The sequence below is a fragment of the Nesoenas mayeri genome, assembly GCF_963082525.1.
Source record: "Nesoenas mayeri genome assembly, chromosome: 3".
Classification (NCBI taxonomy): domain Eukaryota; kingdom Metazoa; phylum Chordata; class Aves; order Columbiformes; family Columbidae; genus Nesoenas; species Nesoenas mayeri.
The window spans coordinates 91,951,426-91,969,740 of NC_137544.1; the positions used below are offsets into that span (position 1 = coordinate 91,951,426).

An 18,315-nucleotide genomic window follows, 5' to 3' on the forward strand; every position below is an offset into this window, starting at 1 on the left:
CTCACATTGTACGGTGGACCCGCCAACAATATTAATAAATAAATCTGTATTCATCTAGTATTCATGCAATTCTAGCGTACATTCAAAGCATTCTGTCTTAACAAAGCTCATCCTTCATCAGAGTTACTGTCCCAAGAAAGTAAACCTGTGACACCAGGAAAACGTTAAGAGAATGAGTAATATCTGTACACCATGTCTTCTCATGTTTGCCTAATGCATGAAAATTGTAGCTTCTCTGCAGTCAAAGATGTCACACTATTATAAGCCTACAATAAGAAATCAACCTGTTAACATATTCCCTTAAGCCACTATTGTAATTGAATTTCATGAGCCACATATATTTGAAATCAAGCAAATCCATTAGGTTATATTCTAAGGGTGATGGTTTCTTGCGGTAGATCACTGACCAGTATACTGTAAAGTCAGTATTAAATTTTGGATGGCTACACAGAAATGCATAAGTTGTGAGTTTAAAGTCAATTCTCATGAACAGATGAAAATTCTGAGTAACTGAGGCCAGAAGTTCATCACCTTTGCACTGCACTGCATTCAGTTTCACATTATACCACAAAACTGATGTTCCCGTCACCAACTACTTTTAGTATGACAGACCTTAGCAATCCACATTTTGACATTTTTTCCTGTAGTGTCTGCACAATACCTTGGATGAAAGAACTGGAAGTAAAAAGCTTTATTACATTTACAGGTCCAGCTGTTGAATTTATACTGATCAGGAAGCTCAATAATATACATAATATCAAAAGACCCAAGAGAATGCCACTTCTTTACTGTGAAAAGATAGCAATAGCCATGTTCTGTTGTTCCCTCACTTCATCTGAGCTCCAAATACAATAAATAATAAATAATCTTGCAAAGCAACTCCGAGTAGCTAAACTGACACCTTCTTTTAATTTCCCTAGAATGTCTCTTCCTCCAATTCATAAAGCCTTAGTATCTATAATCTGCACCATGTTCATCCCACCCCAGACCACTCCTGAAGTGTGACATGTTAACCTCAGGCCACGTTAGCACATCTAGTGTAGTGACTCTTGTGGCTTTTTCAAAACCAGGGACAGCCTTCTGCAAACCACAGGCTAGCAGTTTGCGAGGCAGGCAATACCAATATAATCTCACTGTATGCGTTTTATAAACACGCTCAGGTGTTGGGCTATCAGGCTTTGCCGCATTGCACAGCTGTTCCACAGCACACACCAGCTGCACATACTCCTGCTTCACACAACTCCAGCTGTGGGATCCTAAGCCTTTCTATAAAAACCTATCACATCTACTGCTAGTAACAAAGACAAGGCCCTAAAAATGGAAAAATAAATGTTCTGTTTCTTCAAATGAGTGACCCAAATGGAAATCCCTTTCTTCTGGATTTAATGCAAATACTTCGACTTCTACATTTTGTCTGCTGTTGTCATCTACCATCTCAACTACAGTTATGGCATTATAAATTATATACAGAATTATGAATATGACATCTTTCAAAGGTGCTCAAAACAATTTGTTCTAAATTTGAAAGGGATTTGCACATCCAGCTCTTCAGCCCCTTTGACAGCTGATGTATATTAAAACATATATTATAGCCTCCCTCTCTACTCTGCCCTGGTGAGACCGCACCTGCAATATTGTGCCCAGTTCTGGGCCCCTCGGTTCCAGAAGGACAGGGAACTGCTGGAGAGAGTCCAGCGCAGGGCAACGAAGATAATTAAGGGAGTGGAGCATCTCCCTTATGAGGAAAGGCTGAGGGAGCTGGGGCTCTTTAGCTTGAAGAGGAGGAGACTGAGAGGTGACCTCATTAATGTTTATAAATATGTAAAGGGTGAGTGTCACGAGGATGGAGCCAGGCTCTTCTCAGTGACAACCAATGATAGGACAAGGGGCAATGGGTTCAAACTGGAACACAGGAGGTTCCACTTAAATCTGAGAAGAAACTTCTCCTCAGTAAGGGTAATAGAACACTGTAACAGGGTGCCCGGGGGGTTGTGGAGTCTCCTTCTCTGGAGACATTCAAAACTCTCCTGGACACATCCCTGTGTAACCTCATCTGGGTGTTCCTGCTCCAGCAGGGGGATTGGACTACATGATCTTTCAAGGTCTCTTCCAATCTCTAATGTTCTGTGATTCTGTAATATACAGGTAGGCTCAATACCATGGGCACTCCAAGTATGCATGCAGGATATCTCTAGATAGTGGTTTGGGTTTGGTTTTTTTTTTCAATATAACAGTAAAACTGGTGCTGCAGCTTCAAACTACTGACTCTGCTTTGATGGTCTGGAAGTCTGGTTTTATAGATCCATAGCTCTACAGAGAAAGCTCCAGTGTCAAGAATGCAGGAAGACAGAGGCCCTGCATTTCTGTTTGCTCGCTGCAATTGAAGGGAAGCATCCCCACAATAAAACAGTTGGAGAATTAAAACAGAATTAAAAAAAATAAAAATAAATTAAAACCAAAACCACAATAGCGTACAAAAGCTATGCTACAAGTAGGAAATAGAAACGTGATGGTAAGAATCCTTATTTTAGAAAAGGAGAGTAAGAAGAGTGATTGACGGATGAGGAAGAAGCCACAAGAGAGAAGGAAAGACACCTAAAAGACAGAAACCTTATTTCAGTCATCTAGGTTTCAGCCCTGGTCTCCCCTCTACAAAAATGAGGATAGTGATACCTCCATGGCAAAACTCTGAGATTCAAACAGTAATGTTGTGACATACTTCTGGGTGACATGGAGGAATACAGTTTCTCCATCCACTGCGCTTCCTCTAGGAGTGCCTTGAAGATGACTACATTCAAGATCCTCCAGACTCTGATATTTTGCTAGTGAGTTTCATTACTACCTGAGACAGATAAGATCCATGTATCACTACGTGTAAATACAAAGCAGGCAAAGGCCTCTTCTGGAACCACAGATATAAAAGGTTGTGTTGTTTGTTTTATAAGAAGATTTTATCCCTGAATTATTATTGAATGCACATCCCACTATTTCCCATTACTGACATCCTCATTTGCTTGAAGGAATTGCCCGAATGGAAATCAAGGCAAAAGTCACAGGAGAGGAGATATCATGTTATATCACAAGTAGATGCAGGACAACTAAGTATGTAAAAACTTGTCTGACCAGTTCACAGCATGCAAGATTATGATGAAGTTATTACACTTTATCTCATGGCTCACTTAAACTTCAGACCATAAAGTAATCAGGACCAGGAAGACTTTGTTCACTGTGAAAATTAATTCACCAGCCTCACCTGTTATGACAAACACTAGGGAAAATCAAGCAATACTGATGACCGCCATTTTTATGTTGTGACCTGGTATGACAGTTTGAAACTTTTATTTAAATAAAGCCTGCTGCAAATATGATTTTCCTTATTTGCGTAATCTGGTCTATTACAAAGTACCTTCACTTTGGTGGCTGTCTGTCTTATTACATGTTCCTTGGCTTGGCACACAACTTAAGTTTCAGCCTCTGCCTCTGCTGACTCATGCAAATCAAAACACTCTCCCTTAACTACTCAATTAGACAAGTACTGCTTCCCCAAGGGCCATCACGCACATTTATTAAAGTTGCAGTAACACACCATACATTTCTTTTGCGTACTTCTTTTCTGAAAACTATAGATTTATATTTTGCTATGTATTTCCTGTGACTTTTACATGTCACTTCTCTCTTGATGTGCAGGCACAATACCTTCATGGATCTTACGTTACAGTTTATGACCTTATTAACCAAAAGTGAGGTAACAAGTTTTCTCATGAGCTCCTCCAGGAAGAAACTATGAATTTTCTGATTCTGCACTACCTGACATATAGTGAGCATTATCAAAGAGAAGGGAATAATTCCTACAGTCAAAACTGTCACCCTGCCAGAATGTATGTATCCACACACTGAGAAGGTTTCAGGACTTCACTCCTGTCTTACCAAGGATATCACTAGCACCAAGTACATTGTTATAGGTGCATAAAATGTCTCTGAGACTTCACATTATTTGCATCATAAAGTTGACTACCCATGCATAAAGCTTATATACAGGGGTTCTGCAGACTGGCACAACGCTGCTGAGAAGCAGATTTTACTTGCTAGTCTGCAAATAGGGCGCAGGGTTGATTCACAGCTGCTGGAAGAGCTGCAAACTTTTGGGCAGTTCTGTAAAATATTTGGCCTGTAATTTGTCTTCTTGATCACCACCACAATTATGACCAAGTCCCAAACAGAACAAGCCCATACAGTCCAATATGAGATTGCTGTAGGGAGAAGAGGTTTGATCAGAGCTGTCTCCATCTCAGTCAGATGCTTTTTTTTTTTTACCTTGGTCTTCCAGGAACAGCATAAAATACACAATTACATTCTCACACTCCACATCTGATTTTAAATCTGATTTAAAGAATGGTAAACTTTGGATTACACTAAGGATTTTGAAAGCTTTATGGTATTAATAACACTGATACAGCAAAACAGTGTTTGGCTGGAGAGTGCACATATTTTAAAAAAAACAGTTGGAACCTGTTAGAACCTGTCAGTTTTATGTCCAGAGTACATTCAAACAAGGATAGATAACATTTTCATTTTATTTGTTCAAATATCCAATGATTTACTATAGCTTTATTAATGAAGTATCAGTCAGGAAAAAAAAAATATAAGGTTTGGGTTTTCTGGTTTTTGTTTTGTTTCTTAAAAATGCTCTGAACAATACCACTTGCAAGAAAACATGTATGTAACAAACTGAAGAGAAGGCTTGTTGGTCAGAACGATTGGTTCTGACCAACGCATTCACGAGCATTCATAAAGCATTCACAAACAGATAAGACACTGAAATAACCACTGATGAAAAGACAGCTGGGTTAACGCTTTTAAAAGACTGCTGATTCAGGAGCCTAAATTCTTCACATGACTTCCACATATCTGAAAAAATTACAGTAGGCCTCAATTCTGAAAAATGAATCAAGTGCAATATCAAACACACAAGGAATTCAGTCGATGGTGACATAACTAACTGTCTCCCTAACTCAGCTACAAGAGGAATTACTATGTATGCAACTAAATGACACACGTACTCAACAGTTTCAGCAACAAGGAACACCACTCAAAGAAATTCCCATTAAAATGAGTAAAAGAACATCGGCTCTGAACTGGTGTGCAGACAACTTATGCCCCCAGTCATCAATGTATGGCACTCACTACAGACTTCTTTTTTGTTTGTTTAAGGTATATTGGTTTTGCTTACTCACACAGCTACTTACCAACAAAACCAACACAGAGAAGATTTTGCTTTTTGCACTGCACTGGGCTATGACAAACAGAAGTCAATTGTACCTGATCTATTTTTCTATACCATACTACCATTATACAGTGAGTGCCTTTCAAAAAAAAGATCAGGGCCCCATATTCCTACTAAATTATATCTACAAGAAGGTAATATGGTAGCACCTACCCAAGGCATCTTGCAACAAGTAGGCAAAGCAGACACAAAGAATGAGCCTGAACTGGCAAGGACAGGATAGGAACTTGTCTAGGTCATGGTGTCTGGACTGCTAATGCACCATGGAATTGTTAAAAACCAGTTTAGCTCACTTAGTACTTCAAAACCTTTCACATGGCCTTATAAAAATGCATATGCAAAGCTATGTCCTAAATATGACCACTAAACCAATATGCTTTTTAAAGTAATAAGTATTACTAAATATCTATATAAATAAACAAAGTATTACATAAAGGTCATCAGAAAGAGCTACAAGGTGAAAAGTACTGTCACTTGCTTCTGATGCAATGAGTAACATTTCTACAAAACCATTGTGCAAGGTTAATAAAACTCTTCCTTCCTCTTTCCCTCTCACATCTCAGAGCCCTGACATGGATCCCAGAACTCGCTGGCACAAAGAGTAAAAGAGTGGAATAAAACTTTAAAATCTCAGCCCAGTGATATTAGTATGTACTATTAACCCTATAGATCATGCCTGTATTTGATTATTGCACCGGTAGTGCTTTAACTCAGCTATTGGTAAAGAAAAAAGCTCAAATATAATAATATAGTTAATATCAGCTGTCATGGAACTATACAGAAAAATCCTGTAGTTCTCCAAAAGCGAGTGATCTCAAACATTCTTAAAGCTCAGAAATAGCCATGAACTAGATCATAAGAGTTGTCTCTCTAAACCTGTCAGTTCCTTGAGGAGAAACAGCACATCATGCAAAGCATCAGGACCTCCAAATATCTCCGACAAAATTTCCACTATTGCCTCTCCCCTTGAGACCTTGTGTTAGGGACACCAAGTAAAGCTGGACTGATAGGATGCTGCTAAGCTACCGCTACAGCCTTTCACACTGGCAAGTATTTTCCTATTATTTCTTTACCTCAATCTGCTTTTTTTGACTTGTGCTTGGACTGTAATTTCTTGAATACAAAACCATGTTTTTGCTTTATATAAAAATATACCAAACGATACTAGGTCTTTTCTGCGATTTGGAGTCCCGATAGTTATGATCAACTAAAATTTAACAAGAGTGTTTCCGTTGCTGGGGAGAGTCCAGTTTTCAGGGACAGATCATGCTCCTTCAACACCACACTGACTCTGCCAAAACCAGAGAAATTTGCTTGAAGTTCAAAGCTACCATATTACGCTTCTTCCTGCAACCACTTCTGTAGTATAACCAACTGGAAAGTCAGTGCATCCCTTCTTCTGATTGAAGATAACTGTTCTCACAGTTCTGATCAGTTTGTTCCCTGCTTTGCATGAGAGCAGCTGGGCGAACTCCAGAGAGATGCAGGTCCTGAAGATGCTTTGGAGTCCTAGTGACACAGGAGCTCAACGATCCACCAAAGTGACAAGAAGAGGGAAGGAGGTGGAGTGGTGAGAATAACAGCAATATGGATATATGAGAAATAATAACAAGAAAAATGAAGGAAAAGTTAAAACAGGCAGCCAGGACTTGAAGACGAGGTGATAACAGTGGATTAAGAAGAAAAGAAGTGGGCCATGAGGTCAAATGTTCAAGAGATGCCAAGGCACTATGAGGTTACAAGGAAAGAAATGGCAAGGAAACTCGGAGGAAAAAAAAAAAATCCTCAATAAATCAAACCAGAACAACGTAAGAAAGAGAACAAAGTAGACACAGCATGAGTGACCTTTAGCCTTTCCTCTTCCAACACATTCTCAGACAGTTTTCAAAGATCATGGGTCAATCTCACCTTGAAATAAAGGGAAGTTGACAGATACCACGAAGTCTTATGCAATGAATAAACACGGTCCCAGCAAGGAAACTGCACTTGCAATAGGTCTGTGTAAAGATCTATAGCAGGACATTTCATTCACGTAGCCTGCTAGCACGGCCAACATCAAAATCTTATGCAATCCTGAAAAGTTCATCCTATCATTTCTTGACCATCTTGAAGTCAGATCAGAAGAAGAAAGATGGAGAATTGGCAGCAAGAAGAGAGATGACCAAGAGGAAACTGAAAGCAAACAAGGAAGGAGAAAACACTACTGTCTTGCTAGCTTTTAATCTGTGAAACAAAGCAATGCAATTCCAACTATTTCCTCATCGCCTATGCAGAGAAGGTATCAGTCTTCCCTCCATGTCTCCACCACCACATCTGCTTCATTGCTACCACGTCACTATCTAAAGATACTTAGAAGTATTAACACTGACAAAGCCATGTATTTTTAATGGCATTTGTACATTTTAAAGGCCAATGTACTAAAGAATGAAGAGTTCTAAAATGCATAAGAAACCCTCGTCCGCCATGACAAGAGGCTTGACACATATTTATTCTGTAAATTAGTGAAAGATACTAAGTTGGAAACACTAAGTATTAAATTTGCCAACTCATCATTTAAGATATAGAGATGTAATGGGGGCTCACTGTTCAAACAATGCAGACATTAAATTCATTAAATTTATTTGGTAACATCTAGCCATTATTCACACTTTTTTTGTTCCTGCCTGTGATGAAATTGCCCAGCAGGACACCAGAAACAACCAAAATGATTCTATTGTCTGGAACAATTAAATCAGCTCAAGTTAGTCAATATAAGGCAGAATTGGCTGCCTGCAAGCCTCCAATGGAATCAAACTTTGCCTTTTTTAATTCTAAAAGCAATAGTCTTTCTTTACTTCTGTTCTTCAAAAATTCACGCCCTACAGAGTTCAGTGGGGAAAAACGCTTAGAAATGTGTAACATTTCTCTAATGCTGCTTCCAATAAAATAAATGTTAAACTCCCATTAGATTTAATGGGAACATGCCAATATCACTACATTTTTTAGCTGTGCTATTCAGAAATAGGCAAAATCTTGGCTTCTGCAACTTCAGTTAAATCACAGCAATGATAATTTAAGATGTTTTAACTCTTAGAGGAATGTAAGTGAGAGGACACTCTGAAATCAACTTTACTAGCAATTTAAGCTACTGGCTGTGAATAATGATCAGAGTAGATAATAATTCTGCAGATGTTCTTACATCATATTTATTTGCATTTTGCTTTACTAAAATATAGTGCAAAGTACATAACTGCCATTAAAGTTACCCAATCTCTAGAATTATTTATTAGCTTTATGGTTGCAGTTTCGTATTAATATTGCCGCATACACTTCTAAAATCTTTTAGAGACTGCCTGCCAAATAGGAAAGCAGTCACTTACAAATGCAAGGTTAAAACTTTTAGTCAGCCTTCTGTAATGACTGCTTTACCCCCAAATGGTACAAACCCCTGTAACTGCTACAACTGGCACAACTCAAAAGGGTATCTGAAATACCCCCATTCTTCAGATCTTGCTCTGTCTGGCTTCTTGAGAGAGACAAAAGGGTTTGTTTGGTTCCACTTTCTACCCGCCCCCAACCTGGCAGTTTTCCAAGCTGTCTCCGGCCTTCTGATCTTATTCCACATCTGGATAGTTCCAGCCCTACCTTTCCATGTGGATGGAGGGAAAGTCTCTTCTCAGTCCTCTCTGACCACAGATTTCCCATTACTTGCATAACCCATCATTTCCAAAACCTCCCTTACCAGGAACTGCAGATGTCCTTTAGGGTGAGGTAAAGGGCCTAGGTGAAGCAGAACTAAATTAAATCAGACAACTCCGAGCAGAAAGGATCTCACCTCTAATTTTTTACAAATTGCATTCATAGCCCCCTTTCAAAAGCTGAAAAGCCCTCCAAAGTTTATTTACATACAAGTTTGGTTAGGGAGTAGAAACTAATCGCACTTAGATGCCAAGTCCTTCAATTCCAACTTAAATCAAATCCTCATTTCGGCAGTATTTAAAGAATTCTGGACAGGGAAGGCAGAGATTTAGTTCTGATGGCTGAGGAGAGCAGAAACCAGGCTTGCCATGTGCAAGATTTTCAGAAGAATAATAAATCAGTGAGAGTAAAATGAAAGTAAAGGACGTTGTTAAATGTTATTTATTCTCAGTTTTCCCTTGGAACACAGGCCCTAGTTGAAGAAAGAATTTAAACACGTCTGCATGAAATCCAATGAACCCAACAAACCCAGTGAGATCGGCGGTTTGCTCACAACCATGAAGTTCTGCATAGTGTCTATGGAACCACCTGAGCTGGAATAATGGTACGCAGTCTGAAAACTGGCACAAGAAGGACACGTAGGAATTGTTTCACCCCATTTGGAAATTTGTTAGATTCTAGCTTTGAACTAACACCTATGAATTGGACAGTAACTGGTAAGTTTTTCTAACAAATACTTTCTACAGAGTTCAGTAGAATTACTTTCATTATGTGGAACTTTTTATCAGTACTAGTATCAGTAACAGTAGGACAAGATTCTGATCAGTCGTGGGACTGACTCCCTGACCTACATGTATGGTAATTTAGTGCTAACTGATTGCATGCTCTACTACACACTTTTCACGCCCTGAGCAATTTCTTTTTTCACATTTGAAGTGAGACTTCAAATGCTATACACTGAGCAAAGCAGGCAAAAGAAAAAAAAAATAAAACAGGTCAGTGAGCAACATACGGCCTTCAACGAGTCAATTTGCCTATGCCAGCTCATCCCTGTCTCCTACACGTGTAGCTTTCTGCTGTCGCCAAAAGGGCAGCTGGAGTACGTGGGGCAGCAGCAACTAGCCGTCACCCTCCTCCAGGTTGCCCTCCATGCCTCATCTCTTCTTGTCCCCACTTTGCCTTTTCCCTCTCCCCACAGCAGCAGCTGCAGAGGCAGCTTCTCCCCCCCTCATTGCTTCTCAGGAGGCTGGGAAGCACTGCAGGTAAGCAGGAGCTGTTCAGAGAGAACATTTCTAGCAGGGAGTAGGAGTAGATTTATGCAGCTGTAGAAAGGCATTGATAAAAGATAGTGGGTGAGCTGCGTTGGTGACTGTACCACATCCCCAGCAGAGAGGGAAAAGAGGAGGCACAGGAGGGAGACAGGCTGGGGGAGAAGGCAAGGAACACCCCTCTCTCTGCAAAGTGCTCTCCAGAATCTCTCCCCTCCTCTCGACAACTGCCCACCCTCACGCTGAGTCCCTGTGAAATCCTGCTGATCCCCTGCAGCTCACTCACCCCCCAAACCTGACAGACCTTGCTCAGTGACAGCCTTGTCATGCAGAAAGGTATCGAACAGGACAGCAATTTCCCTTTCATTTCAACAACTACTTTTCTGACAACAATGGTTTTCAGCAGCCCAGGAACTGCAGTTTACATGAGATGTAAAGCTTTCACAAGCAAAATCTTAAGCCTTTCAACACCATCAGCACAGATAAGTTCAGCCGGTAGATGAAAATAAAAATGAAAATACATTACAATCGCACTCTGCTAACCCAATGCCAACCAGCACTGGCACAGCAGCTTGTGGCACAAGCAGAGGTTAACACTAAAACAGTAACAATTCCACTCTCTGTCTGCCAGCTACAACAGATCACCCACTGAGTGAAAGGAGTTCCCATTTCAGAAAAAAGAAAAAGAAAAAAAAAAAGCAACTCTGATAAACACCTAAGCAGTCTTTCCAGGTAATTCAGATTAGAGGCGTTGGAAGGAGACCGTTTAACTTCCCACATCCATAGAGAGCTCACTGGATCAAGAGAGTTTTAACTCCTCCCCTGCTGTTGCCTTTCTGGATGTCTGTGAGCACCTACTTCTCAATTCCAGAAAGAGAAGGAATATTGATCTTTCTCTAAAGAGCTTTCAGATTTTCTAATGTACTACATACTTGATACCGTTATTTCTCTTATGAGAGAGGTGGGCACCATGACATTCACGGCTCCGCTAACCTAGGTGTCTTAACTGTATGCACTGCAACTTAAAAACCTAGTCTTTCAAATAGGAAAATTTCTTCAGTACTAGACTGTAAGCATGATGTAAAAACACGTAACTCAACAGTTCAACAAGTATGTAAAACAGTGTACCTCTTCTCCACGTCATTTCCCATAACTTATCGACTTGTTTTTGAGATACTATATGGCACCATTGCATGACTAACTTCACATTGATAAAATGGAAATATTAAAGGATGCTTTCAAAAAAGTATCATGTTTAAAATTTAGATCTTAAGAAGCAGCATCAAAGAGAAAAAAAATGGTATGAAAGATATTTAAGACTAGCAAAAAAAAAACTCACTCAAATCCTTGTTTTATTTTTTTCCTGACAATGTTAGGGATTTTTTTAAGACAGCAGAAAATTCAACTTTTCATTAACCTAAATATTGCTGTAAAATATTTTTAGTGGAAATAGAGGCTTTTCCTGCTAAATGTTGTCTGATTTAGTGAGTTCTGCTACTTAGCTCACAAAAGGATTTCTTAGGACGACTCAGTAGGTTTTCTCATGTCCAGCTGGGCTGATGGCTAAGACCCTCAGATGGAGCCTTTGGCACAGGTCCAGTTACACTGATTTCATCTATCATCAGCTCTGGAAAGTGGCCTTGAACTCAGAACCCATACTACCAATCATCCAAACACAAGCATTGATGGTGCTAATTCACAGGAGCATAACCACAAAGCTAAATACAAATGGAATTTTCCTTCCCAATTTCAGTTCTACTGATTAAAATGTAACTGCATTATCAACTCAAGTGCCACATCTACATATGCCGTACGTAAGGAAACTAGATAAAGACATACTTTATTATTATCAGGATTACCCAACTCAAATAATATAGCCACAGCTTTCATGTTGTTTGTTTTTCAATCAGAACTTGCAATTTGTTTATTGCTCTATATTGCGTATTTTTCAAAGTATAAGTTCACCAACATCCTCTTGAATACTCCGTGCCATTCTATATAGTTTTTATGCATGTACAGAAAAGCCTGTAATGTCATAAATCCACAGCTCTCCTTAAAACTGCAGTGTATCCATGACTAAAAAAAAAATCTGCAAAACTGACACTTTTACTGTGCTATGTCTGTATTGATGCACCACTGGAAAAGCAGCCATCTTTTTAATTGTCACAAAACCTTTTTAGAAACCCAAACAAATATCTTTATATTGATCTTTAAAAATAACTTTTTTTAAAAAAAACTTCCATCCAATAAAATCTGAACCACCAGTTTTAGGCCACAACTTTGATTTACTAAATATACATATTTTCGGGGATTAAAAACATCATAAGGTCAAAAATCATTTTTGCAGCTGCTGAATACCCTGTAGATAAAAGGAACCAGGGTTTTGCATATTTATGTGATTTGTCTTAATACAATAGATGCTATCATGATTTCAGGCTTTGTACTTGTTTATCATTAGTGTTTCCACTGTAACCATGGAATCAGTATATAGCACAGGCTTAAGATTGAGAAAAATACCCAGTGTTTTCCTAAAAAATTCATCTCAGAAAAAACACAAGGATTTGCACAATGGCAAAAACCAATCAAAGTAGGCAAGCTAGCTAAAACCAGTTTCTTTATATGGAAAAAAAAATTCTTTGCAAGTCTTTTTTGCATTTTGGACTTCTGACAAGAACCTAGAAATATATTACATGGTAAGTAACGTAACCTTGATCCCAGTGCAGATATTATAAAACAAATATTGAAATTTCCTGACCAACATACAGAATGTATTATATGCGATCTAAAGCACTAAAGCTATTAATACATTGACAAGAGCTGTTCTCAGCACATGAGCATTTTCTCAAACCTATTTAAATAGTGACAGTCCAGTCCTGCAAGAACTGTTGCATCATTCTGAAGATGAAGAGGGGCAGCATTTCAATTACACCCAGTGCACTGAACAAGTATGTGGTTCCCAGTTCAAACTTTCAGGACTGCTTAAAGGAAACCCTCAGAATGGCATAAAAAGACTTCATGGTCTCCAAGAGTGTTTCTTAGGCCGCATTTACTTGATATTTCAGGCAGGAAGAAGGAACGAGTGATTGCTACTTTTAATTTGCTTGTTATAAAGTTGGGAAAGTATATCACAAAAATATCTGCTTTTAATGCCAAGAGTGAAATGAAGAAATTAGTCCTCTTATTAAACAGAAGAAATTGCCTGTATCGTACCAGCAGATCTTAGCCCAACATTGGTTTAGGCCACGTGCATTTTCCTTGTACTGTGAAACCCATTCATTTCACAGACAGCTTCTCTTTTTCAGGTTTTAATATAGACTCCAGACACTGATGAAGATACCAATAAATCTATTTACTTCACTATGGACTCTGCAGAGATGTCACGGCCACAGGCCTTATTTTAACTTGGTGAAATCAGACAAAAAACCTGTGATTTTGAAGGAGCCAGTTCTCTGAAGGTCTCTATCTGTTAACAATCCAATAAACACTTGCTAATACAAGTACAGTGGAACATTCAGTAAATGTAGAGATTCTGGAAAGCGTAAAGCACAGTTCCACAAATACTTGTCTCCTCACCAATTCCAACTGTGATACAGGGATACACTGTGTATTATTATATGTACCATACAAACACAATCCAAGCTATGAGGATTTACAGCACAAAAATGAGGTAAGTGATCCTTCAGAAGCTGCTTTATATTGAGCTGACCAGTTATAATCCACTGCCATGTCCTCAACTGTGTCACATCCACAGACAACAAGCGTAGTCACTCCCTCGTCTCCTCCCACCAGTGAATGCTGGACAGCAATGAATCCTGGTGCAATAAAACACAGCATTTATTTGATTCAGCTATGTAGTTCCTCTCAGATCACGTTTACAACGGGTCTCAATCTGCTAAATTCCACTATTTATCTAGGGAACATGTTCAGATGTTCGAGTTCACCTTAAAAATCAGAGCCAGGATGCACCCCAGCACACCAGCCCCACCAAAATGCAAACTGGACGTCTGAAACCTGCAATGTCCTTCCAGATTTGGCGACATGCTCAAAACATGTACCCCACACAAAAAGAACATACAAAATTATTATTCACTAAAAATCTGTGATGTCCTCTCCCCACTGGTCTCAAAGATGTGCCCACTCCTTATTTTCAGGAGAGCCACAACTTGATTATCATTCAGTCCAGGTAAAAGACATCTGCAATACTGCTGCATTTGTCTTTTCCTGATTTGGCTATTTTTCCTCTGCCTATCACCCAGTTTTACCATCCAAGCTTACTAATGTGTAGCTTTTACAGAGCATCAGAATAATCTAGCTCCTAATTATCACCATGTAACATACGTAACAGAAGTGAAAAATATTTTAAAGTTGCAAACATAAAAGTTTCAACACTAAAGTTATTCAGCTCCTAATCAGCATAAATGGAGCCTAATTCTTTCATGCCTTTCCATCATTCTGACATCTCTTTATACCACTGCATTAAGTAAAGAAGCCCCAAAGAATCCATGAAACTCAGAGCAATTAACTCTCACTATTTTGACTTAGGTGCTGGGTTCTTTGCTTGCAAAATACATATTGCCCTGACTAGTATCCTCAATCATAACAACTAAATACACAAAAAGATGAGCATACACATTTCAGATGGCTGGTCAAGCAGGGCACATTTAAAATGAGAAGATGGCTACTACTGTTTTATTATACACCCTATTTAAAGGGTATACCATTTAACTGCTTAACTGCAGAAACATGAAATGTGCATATTCGCAGTTCCTGTGGTTCTTTTTGTTTATTTGATTTTTCCATATTAAATCACAGAACCTGAGGATGTCAGACCAAGGCTTTTTCAGCTTTTTTGTACTCACACTGAGCCATGCTACCCTATGGGTCTTTAAGACGCTGTAGCTGTCAGACACGTTCTGTATACAGGCAACAGAATTTGTCTGGTTGGGGCCAAAATCCATCAGGACCCTTTTTATCAGTTTCAGGTATTTGAAGAAGCATCGCATTAGCTCTACACATAAAGGTGTAGATCATCTGGGGGAAGGAAGGAAGGAGGAGCATCAACATTGATGCAGTGAGCTTTCAAGTGACATGAAGACCCTGAAGTGTCTCGTACCAGAGTCAGGTCTGGATTTTTAAGGCTTGTAATTGCTAGGCTGACCAAGAGCATTCATACTGAAATTATGAACTCAGTCTAAGTACTGGATCTGGGCTTTGCAGTAATGTTCTATTTGGATGCACTTGGTTAGGGTTTTTCAAACACAATAAGATAACTAGACTTGTATTTACGGAAGATAATTTCAGAAACTCAAGTGGTAATTATAAATCTCTTACTTAGATTCAGTATATTTTTCTTTCCTCCCCTGCCTGTAGACCACATGCATTAGATATACAGTAACCATGACTATCTCCATATAACAAAGCGTGGAAATAACGAAAAGCCTTCAGAGCCATTACATGCCCTTGGCAACCCAGCTCTGCAAGACAGATGTTGCATCGAGGGCCATGGCACTCAAAAGCATATGTACAGGCTGTATCTACAGCGTGAACACTCACCCAGTCCTCGAAGTGGCGGCTCCCGTTCTGCAGCAAGTCCTCAAACTGTATAGTGCAGTTAGCTACAAAATCGTCGTACCCAATGGGGGCATCATGGAAAACAGCCATCTCTATCTTCCTGCCATTACAAACGTCAGTGACAAATTCATCGTTCCAAGCAGGACTGTTGGTCTTTTGCTTGGTTGAGGTCTGTCCGATCCTGGAGTCGTCCACATTGAGGGCTATGTAAGGGTCCAGCAAAAAGGTCTGTGGCCTGGGACCCACCGCATGCCTCAGAGACCACGCTGTGGGTTTCAGATTCACCGCCTCACAGATCTTGATTTTCAGCAAGCCATTGAAAACCACCATGGCTGGATGGCTGCACGTTTCCCGAGATTAAACGCTCACACAACGCACTCGCACCAGGAGGGAGGGAGGAAGGTCTCGCCAATAAATAGGAGGGCAGGTCTGGGAATGGGCGAGCAGGATACAGTGCGGGTCTCTTCGCCTTGCTGCTGCTGTTACCTTTGATTATTTAGCCTTTGCTCTTGCGACACCCAGTGAATACATTTATTTTCTCGCCCCTGCTTCTAACGGAAAACAAGGGAGGGGGGCCGCCGAGGAGGGGGAGGCGTCCGCGGCTGCAGAAACCCCCGAATGCAATCAAAACCCGAGCATAACAGATCCTTGGGGTGAGCAACAGCCTTCTCCCTTCACCGAGACCATAATCCTGGATCAGTCTTTGCAGAGGAGGCAGAGCCGCGACCCCAGGCTCCTGCACACGCCAGCCCTGCCCGTGCGCCGCACAACAATACACACACACACACAAATCAGAAACACCGGCCGACCCACCAGCCCTGCCTACTGCACAGCCTCCGCTCAGCAAACATCCAGCCGGGGACCTTCCATCCGCGCCGCAGCACGGAGCCGCCCGTCCTGTGCCGCCTCCTCCTCCTCCGCCGCCGCCGCCAAGGCCGAGGACCCAGCGCAGCGACCCCCGCGCATTGGGGGGCGCCGGCAGCGGAGCGGGCCGCGCGGGTCTCGGCGGGCTCCGGGCTGGGCGGCCGCCGCCCTGGCGATGGGCAGAGCCGCCGCCTCCCTCCCTCCCGCCGGCCGCCCCTCGCCCGCCTCCCGCCGGCCGCCTCCTTCCCTCCTTCCCTCCCTCCGCGCCGCCCGCAGCCCCAGCCCGCCTGCCGGTGCCGCTCCGCCGCCCGCGCCAGTGCAGGAAATGCGCAAAAGACGTCAGTGTGTGTGTGTGTGTGTGCGTGTGTGTGCGTGTGTGTGTGTGTGTGTGTGTGTGTGTGTGCGCGCGCCGGCAGCCCCGTCCCTGCGTGCGTGTGTGTGCGTGCAGAAAGTTTTGCCGGTGGGGGGAGCAGCGCGGTGCGGCCCGCCCGGCCTTGGGGTCGGGACCCCCGCGGGCCGCGCTCACCGCCCCTCCTCACCCGCCGGACGGCTGTCCGCGGAGGCCTTGCCCCGCCCGCCCTCCTTCTTTCCTCCTCACAGGATAAAGTGGGGACACAAGCGTGGAAAAAACACTCCGGGCCGTGAATAGCCCGCTTGGCTTTATTAACGTGCTACCCCCGCGGTAGCGACTTCCCCCGCACCGGGCACCGCGGAGCTGCCCGCCCCGCGCCCTCCTCCCGTGACAGCACCGCCGCCAGGACCCCCCCGCCGCTCCCGGGCGGCCCGCGCCGCCAGCCGGCGCCCCCACTGCCGTCCCCTCCCCGCCGCCCCCGCGGCACAGACACCGCTACGTCAGCGGGGCCGGCCCGGAGGAAGAGTTTCCCCGCGGTGTGAGAGCGCCGGGAAGTGCCGGCCGCCGCCAGGATAGGCGGCCTCCCGGGGCCCGGCCCGGCCCGCGGCCGCGCTTCCCTCGGCCGGGAGACGCTGCGCGGGGCGGCGGCCCGGAGCGGCAGAGAACCCCGTTGAGCGGCGGTCTGCCCGGGCGGGGGGTCGCTGGCGGCCCCGTGGCGCGCTGCGGATCACCTGGTCCCAACGTGCCCCACCTCAGCCCCTGGGCGCCCCCCCGCCTGCCCGCTGGCCCTGGCTGGGCACGGCGAGGGTGCTGAAAGGGGGAAAAGAAGAATACTCTGAAAGGGTGAAAGGGTGTGCTTGCTGTGTTACTGAACGTTGTCTACACGTCATGCAAGGTTTCAGTCAGTTTCACTACCGCGGTACCAAACACTGTTAAAATACCAGGAAGCATAGTGCAGCCTGGCCTTCTCCTCCTCAAGAGAAACACACTCAGGATCTAGATGTTTTCCTTTGGCGAAAATTATTGTTGCCTTATTTATTTTAGTTACTGATTTTTACCAGCCTTTTGTGAGAAAGGCATTGGAAAAGGGATGGACGGTGCCCTATGAGGGGATTTGAATTCACTATAATACCACAAGAGACGCTGAGGGCCAGTGCTGGCACCCAGAGTGCTGCAAAGGTTCAGGCAACATGAAAAGAAGAAACTCGGTTTCCTGGGTCCAGTCGAGTAAGGACATAAAAGATGAGCACCCAGTCCTTGATCTGGACCTGATATCCATGACTGGGGAGCAAAGAACA

The 18,315-nt window shown here is 42.5% G+C and overlaps 1 protein-coding gene across 1 annotated transcript in view; it reads right to left on the reverse strand.

The window, feature by feature from the left end:
• The window catches only part of PRKCE (protein kinase C epsilon), a gene marked incomplete at both ends in the record, with an annotated part of 289,843 nt that extends 273,712 nt beyond the window's left edge, over positions 1-16,131 (reverse strand). The window contains one exon of the mRNA XM_080341232.1: positions 15,784-16,131. Within this exon, the coding sequence (XP_080197358.1) occupies positions 15,784-16,131 (348 nt within the window). The remainder of the gene's footprint in view (positions 1-15,783) is intronic.
• Positions 16,132-18,315: the final 2,184 nt, after the last annotated feature.